Source organism: Primulina eburnea, chromosome 4 (genome assembly GCF_022965805.1).
Source record: "Primulina eburnea isolate SZY01 chromosome 4, ASM2296580v1, whole genome shotgun sequence".
Lineage (NCBI taxonomy): Eukaryota > Viridiplantae > Streptophyta > Magnoliopsida > Lamiales > Gesneriaceae > Primulina > Primulina eburnea.
The window spans coordinates 38,831,689-38,838,054 of NC_133104.1; the positions used below are offsets into that span (position 1 = coordinate 38,831,689).

A 6,366-nucleotide genomic window follows, 5' to 3' on the forward strand; every position below is an offset into this window, starting at 1 on the left:
CCATTTTAGTGCTGTCAAATTGCTGCCCAAATCGTGACTGAGGTGCTACCCAAATTCTGCTCGTGTTCGACCCAAGTTTTACCCATGTATCTGTTAAGTTTGAATCGTACATTTGAACCAAGAGTAAGTGGGCTTTTGCTATGTATTTCTTTGTAACTTAAACTTTGTATAAGTATTTCATGACATGCATGTATGTGTGTCAAATCATATTCGGAAAATACTATTATATATTTTATAAAATCTCGATCGATGTACGATATGTTCTTCTATTTCCGATGTTCTTTGATTCTGCTGAGTTCATTCAAAATTTCCGATAAGTGTTGTTTGAAACATCTGATTCTGTGGTGCACTGTTGTGAGAGCCCAGCCCGTTAGCTAAAGCCCAGCCCATTTATAATAAGTTAAATAAAAAAAAAAAAAAAGAGATAAGAACAATCTCTCTCCCTCTTCATCGTCCGAAACCAGCGTTTGTTTTCTTTTTCAATTTCGAAATTTTGTTCGTCGATTGTGGCCGCTCCGTTTGTCTAAAAATTAAACTAAATACATATTCGGAATCCTCTCGACGATAGCTATCCATTGATACCAAAATTTCGCAGAAAACTCGCGACTCTCGGAAACCCGTCGGAGACCGCCGCTCGTTTTCGCCGGAAAAGTTGAAAGAAATCTCGGGTTATCCTAGGTGAAGCTTGAATCTGAAGTTTTGAGTAATATTCGAAATTTCAGAGGTATAATTATGATTTTACGGTTTCGAATTTTGGGGATTTTAATTCAATTGAGTTCCAATAATTAATATATATTGGATTATTGATTGTAGGTGATATATCGGAGCTAATTGGAGGTATTAACGAAATTTCAGAATTTAATTGGGAATAATTTCGAAAATTCAGAATTGTAAATTTGGGTTTTCGAATTTCAGTGTTCAATAATTAGAGGTTTGGATGCTATAGAATTGTCGCATATTAATTTTAGAAATATTAAAGCCTAAATTATGATTTTTGGAATTTTAGGCTAAATTAGTGAATATTGGAAAAATCAAATGGGAGTTGATATGAAATGTATTATTTGCCACAGGATTGGATTATTCGAGAAATCCTTAAGAAATTCAGTGGTAAATTAAGGGTTCAGTTGAGGTACGCATGAACTGTTTTATTATGACGTCTATAGTGATGTGAAATGACGTTAAGTATTATGTATGAGTTGTGGCGTGCTTTATGTGCTTTTGTGAATAACGTGATTGCATTCACGCATTTATTTGAGTTGATCTCATTAGTGCATAGCATTTCGAGCCTTGACTCCGTTGATTGCTATTGTTACTGATCTATCGAGTTGTAGCGTCATCGATGGAGTGGGTGGGTAGGATTAGCACTCCTGATGACTTGCATGAGGACTGAGCGGGTCGCACCCGTACCCTCGATGCTACGTGCATGGATGAGCGGCGGCATGTTATTACGTTGCTGCAGTCCTGGCACGGGTGGCCACTGTTACTGTTGTTGATGCGATTCATTTGGACTCCATTTTGGTATCCATTATTTCGTTGCTACCGACACGCATTGCATTACATTGCATTGCATCGCATTTTACTTGACTTTATTTCATGTCAGTTATATTTGTCGTAATATTACTGGTTCGTCGTACTGGGGCCCGACCCCTCGTTTCTTTTTATGCTGTGGTTGTTTTTGATGCCATAGCAGGTTATTCAGGAGGATTTGACGCGTCTGGTGGAGCGTCAGGTAGTGGTGCCCAGTCGTCGAGTCGTGGTTGAGAGTTCCCAGATATATATATACTATATTATGGAGTCATACATTTACCGGGGAGATGCCCCGTGTAGCTGTACTGTTATTTTTACGATGTTTTGAATTGATAGTTGTGTGATCGAGCCTTGCCGGCTCTGCATGTGTTTAGTCCTGGCCAGTGCGGCTGTAGGATGTTTGTGTGGTTGATTGTGAACTTGATGTTATTTTCGAGCGTATAATGTTATTGTTGTGATATTTTGAGATTTTTGGGATGTCCTATTTACGAATAGGTCATGCCGAAATTTCTGTAGGCCCAGAATGAAAAATTTTAATCGCTTTCGCTGTTTACATTAATAAATCCTGGTTGTTTGGTCATTAAATATTAATCAGGAGCACGGGCCCCCACAGTTGGTATCAGAGCGTAACTGGGATATGCTCGAATTAGAGTTTAGGGCACTTGAGTCTAGACACAAATAACATGATTGTGCATGTGTTTGACTATTTGCTCTTATTTGAATTATTTGGTGTGATTTGATTGAATTTACCTGCATTAGAATGACTAGCTGATTAGGCATGGTATGTAGTAAAAAAAAAAAAAAATTGCCTATAAATTTCTTTTACCTGTTATCTGCCTGTGGATTTAATCCTCGTGTCTTGTAGAATGGCACCTGGAGGAAGAGGTAGAAAAGGAAAAGAAATAGCACAAGAATCTGAGGCGCAAAATGTTCGAGGACTTGCAGATATCATTAGAGGTAGACGTGGTCGACCTCGAGGACAAGTCGCTCAAAATGTTGAAGAAGAAGTTAACCAAGAACCTCCTCGACTTGAAAGACCTGGAGCTAGACAGGTAGCGATTGAGCAAGAAGTGGAACAGCTGACACAGAAAGTTGGAGGAATGCAGTTAATAATTTCTCAGTTCCAAGAACTACGTCCTTCAAAATTCTTTGGCAACGAGAGCGGAGAAAAAGCAGCAAGCTGGCTGAAAAGTATAAATCATCTATTTAATTTGTTGGAGTATTCCCAAGATATTAAATTGAAGCTTGCCATCTACCAACTTAAAGATCGAGCACAACTCTGGTGGGAAGCCACAGAGGAAGCACTGAAGGACTCTGGTGAAAGTATTACTTGGGATGCTTTTCGTGCTCACTTTACCCAGGAATATGCACCACCATCATATTATGCTGCTAAAGAAGAAGAGTTCAATCAGTTGGTACAGGGCAACAAATCAGTGGTGGAATATGCTTCACAGTTTTCTGCTCTTTTGCCCTATGTTCCACATGTTGCCAGGAATGATCAGGCTAAACTATCACGTTTTCTGCATGGGTTGCAGCGGACTGTTCATACGTTGGTGATGACTGGATCGCCTAATACGTATATTCAAGCAGTGGAAAAGGCGAAGAAAATTGAAGCAAGTTTGCTCAGAGGAGATCCCCAGCCAGGTCCATCATCTGTTTCTCAGGGATCTGGGAGTAGTATGTCAATGCCAGTGGATTTACCTCCATATCAGCCTGTACAGTCATACCAACAACCCAAACAGCAGAGGTACAAGGCAAAAGGAAAGCAATTCAAGAAAAAGTCTCAATCCAGCTCCTCCAGTTCAGGCAGTGCACGAGGGGGAGGTTCTGTTGGGTCGTCTAGCACTGTGCATTGTGACCGATGTGGTGGTTGACATTTTAGTTCCCAATGTGTAGGAGTTCAGGGGTCTTGTTACGTTTGTGGTCAAGTTGGACATTTCGCCAGAGTATGTCCTAATGCACAAAGACAGCAATTTCAGCCACAACAGTCTGGACAAGTTCCCCGAGGACCAACTTTCCAGCCATATGCTCCTGCACAGTCATTTCAGCAATCTGGTTATCCACCGCCTAGAGGTCCTCCTCAGCAACAATTTACAGTGCCACAGCAGGCTAGAGTCCATGCATTGACTCAGGATCAGGCTCAGGATGCACCAGGAGGAGTGATTGCAGGTATTTGCTATGTTTTTGACTATCCTGCACGCATATTGATAGACACAGGAGCATCTCATTCATTTTTATCTGCCGCATTTGTTGATGAGCATGAGATTGCTACTATTCCTTTGTTGGATACTGTGTCAGTTGCTACTCCTGCCGGTGTATACTTGATGTCCCATGAGATAGTTTTGAACTGTGTGATTAGATTTGAGGATAATATTATGATAACTAATCTAATCAAATTAGCTATGTATGATTTCGACTGTATCCTCGGTATGGATATATTGACGAATTATCGAGCTACTGTGGATTGTTTCCATGGAGTTGTCAGATTTAGACCGTATTATGGCAGCAAATGGAATTTTTATGGTTATGATTCACAGTCTCGAATTCCATTAGTATCTGCAATGGAAATGTTCAGGTTGTTGTCAATCGGCAATGAAGGATTTTTGATCTATGCTCTTGATGCAACACGGGAAGAACGATTGAAAGTTTCAGACATTCCCGTTGTCAAGGATTTTCCAGATGTATTTCCTGATGAGATTCCAGGTTTTCCGCCTCAAAGGGAAATAGATCTTAGCATTGAATTAATGCCAGAGACAAATCCTATTTCTAGAGCACCATATCGTTTAGCTCCAACAGAGTTGAAAGAACTCAAGGAACAGTTACAGGATTTACTGGAGAAAGGCTATATCAGACCCAGTATGTCACCTTGGGGAGCTCCAGTATTGTTTGTAAAGAAGAAAGACGGAACGATGAGAATGTGCGTCGATTATCGGCAGTTGAACCGGGCTACTGTGAAGAATAAGTATCCTCTGCCGCGTATTGACGACTTGTTTGATCAGTTGCAGGGTACATCTGTATATTCCAAGATTGATCTTCGTTCCGGATACCATCAACTCAGAGTCCGAGAGGAAGATGTTCCTAAAACAGCATTTCGGACACGTTATGGACACTATGAATTCCTAGTCGTGCCGTTTGGTTTGACTAATGCTCCAGCGGTTTTTATGGATTTAATGAATCGTGTATTCCGGGAATTCATAGATAAATTTGTTATCGTTTTCATTGATGACATCTTGATTTATTCTAAGTCACAGAAAGAGCACAAGGAACATTTGAAATTAGTTCTCCAAACACTCAGAGAAGCGCAATTGTACGCCAAATTTTCTAAGTGTGAGTTCTGGTTGGACAGAGTTTTATTTTTAGGCCATGTTATATCTGCACAAGGAGTATCTGTTGATCCTAATAAAGTTGAAGCTGTTATCAATTGGCCTAAACCAACCAATGTGTCTGAGATTCGAAGCTTTTTGGGATTAGCTGGGTACTATAGGCGTTTCATTGAAGGATTTTCTAGAATAGCTAGACCTATGACCCAGTTGACACAGAAAGATCGACGTTTTGTATGGACTGCAGAATGTGAGTCTAGTTTTCGGACTTTAAAAGAAAAGTTGACCACATCTCCAGTGCTAGCTTTGCCTTCAGGCTCAGGTGGATTTGTTGTCTGTACAGATGCTTCTTTAAATGGACTGGGTTTTGTTTTGATGCAAAATGGGCGAGTGATTGCGTATGCTTCTCGTCAATTGAAGTCACATGAGACTCGATATCCAGTTCATGATTTGGAGTTAGCCGCCATTGTGTTTGCATTGAAGATATGGCGTCATTATCTGTACGGAGAACAGTTTGTGATTTATTCTGATCACAAGAGTCTGAAGTATCTTTTTACACAGTCTGACTTGAACATGAGACAGCGTCGATGGTTGGAATTACTTAAAGACTTTGATTGTGAGATTCAGTACCAACCAGGGCGAATGAATCAAGTTGCAGATGCTCTGAGCAGAAAGGTTCAGCCTAAAATGTTGACATCTTTGACTATTTCAAAGATTCATGAGCATTTGGGAACTTCAGGATGGACTTATCAGTCTAAGGGCGACTACTTTATAGTTTCATCTATACAAGTTGAACCACAAATTGTTTCTAAAATCAAAGCAGCACAGAGAACTGATCCGCATGTTCATAGATTGAAAGAATTGACTCAGACAGGTCAATCAGAAAAGTTCAGTGTTGCTTCAGATGGATGTCTGCGCTATCAAGGTAGACTTGTGGTTCCGAATTTGATAGATTTGAAAGAATCTATACTTCGTGAAGCTCATTGTAGTCGACACAGTGTTCATCCTGGAATGAGAAAGATGTATCATATCTTGAAATCTCATTACTGGTGGGAAGGTATGAAGAAAGAGATTTCTGATTTTGTGGCTAGATGTTTGACGTGCCAACAGGTTAAAGCTGAGAGAATGAGACCTGGTGGTATGTTACATAGTCTCGAAGTACCACAATGGAATTGGGAGCACATTGCTATGGATTTTGTGACACACCTACCTCGTTCTAATCGTGGTTGTGATGCGATTTGGGTGATTGTTGATAGATTGTCTAAATCAGCCCACTTTATTCCTTATGATCGTACTTGTACTTATAAGAAAATGGCGAAAATGTACATCGATCATGTGGTGAGATTGCATGGTGTGCCCGTAACCATAGTATCAGATCGTGATCCCAGGTTTGATTCGAAGTTTTGGGGTAGTTTGCAATCAGCATTGGGTTCAAAGCTGGCGATGAGTACTGCATATCACCCACAGACAGATGGTCAGTCTGAAAGGACCATTCAGACACTCGAGGATATGTTGCGAG

At 40.4% G+C, this 6,366-nt stretch overlaps 1 protein-coding gene and 1 long non-coding RNA gene across 2 annotated transcripts; both read left to right on the forward strand.

Annotated features, from left to right (window-relative positions):
- The first annotated feature begins 434 nt into the window (after positions 1-434).
- Positions 435-1,923, forward strand: LOC140829859 (uncharacterized). The gene is made up of 4 exons (XR_012117569.1): positions 435-724; positions 814-837; positions 1,071-1,129; positions 1,691-1,923. It is a non-coding gene; the product is annotated as an uncharacterized lncRNA (long non-coding RNA).
- Positions 1,924-2,393: 470 nt separating this feature from the next.
- LOC140830282 (uncharacterized) lies at positions 2,394-5,418 on the forward strand. The gene is made up of 4 exons (XM_073193564.1): positions 2,394-3,351; positions 3,424-4,406; positions 4,779-5,245; positions 5,409-5,418. The coding sequence occupies exons 1-4, from the start codon at positions 2,394-2,396 to the stop codon at positions 5,416-5,418; spliced, it is 2,418 nt and encodes an 805-aa protein (XP_073049665.1).
- Positions 5,419-6,366: the final 948 nt, after the last annotated feature.

What these genes read in the sequence shown, in the direction of transcription:
- LOC140830282 (XM_073193564.1), top strand. Translation starts at nt 2,394, where the DNA reads ATGGCACCTGGAGGAAGAGGTAGAAAAGGAAAAGAAATAGCACAAGAA. An exon ending in AGGCAGTGCACGAGGGGGAG is followed by an intron (nt 3,352 to 3,423) that starts GTTCTGTTGGGT and finishes CCCAATGTGTAG; the next exon opens with GAGTTCAGGGGTCTTGTTAC. An exon ending in TGTCACCTTGGGGAGCTCCA is followed by an intron (nt 4,407 to 4,778) that starts GTATTGTTTGTA and finishes TCTAAGTCACAG; the next exon opens with AAAGAGCACAAGGAACATTT.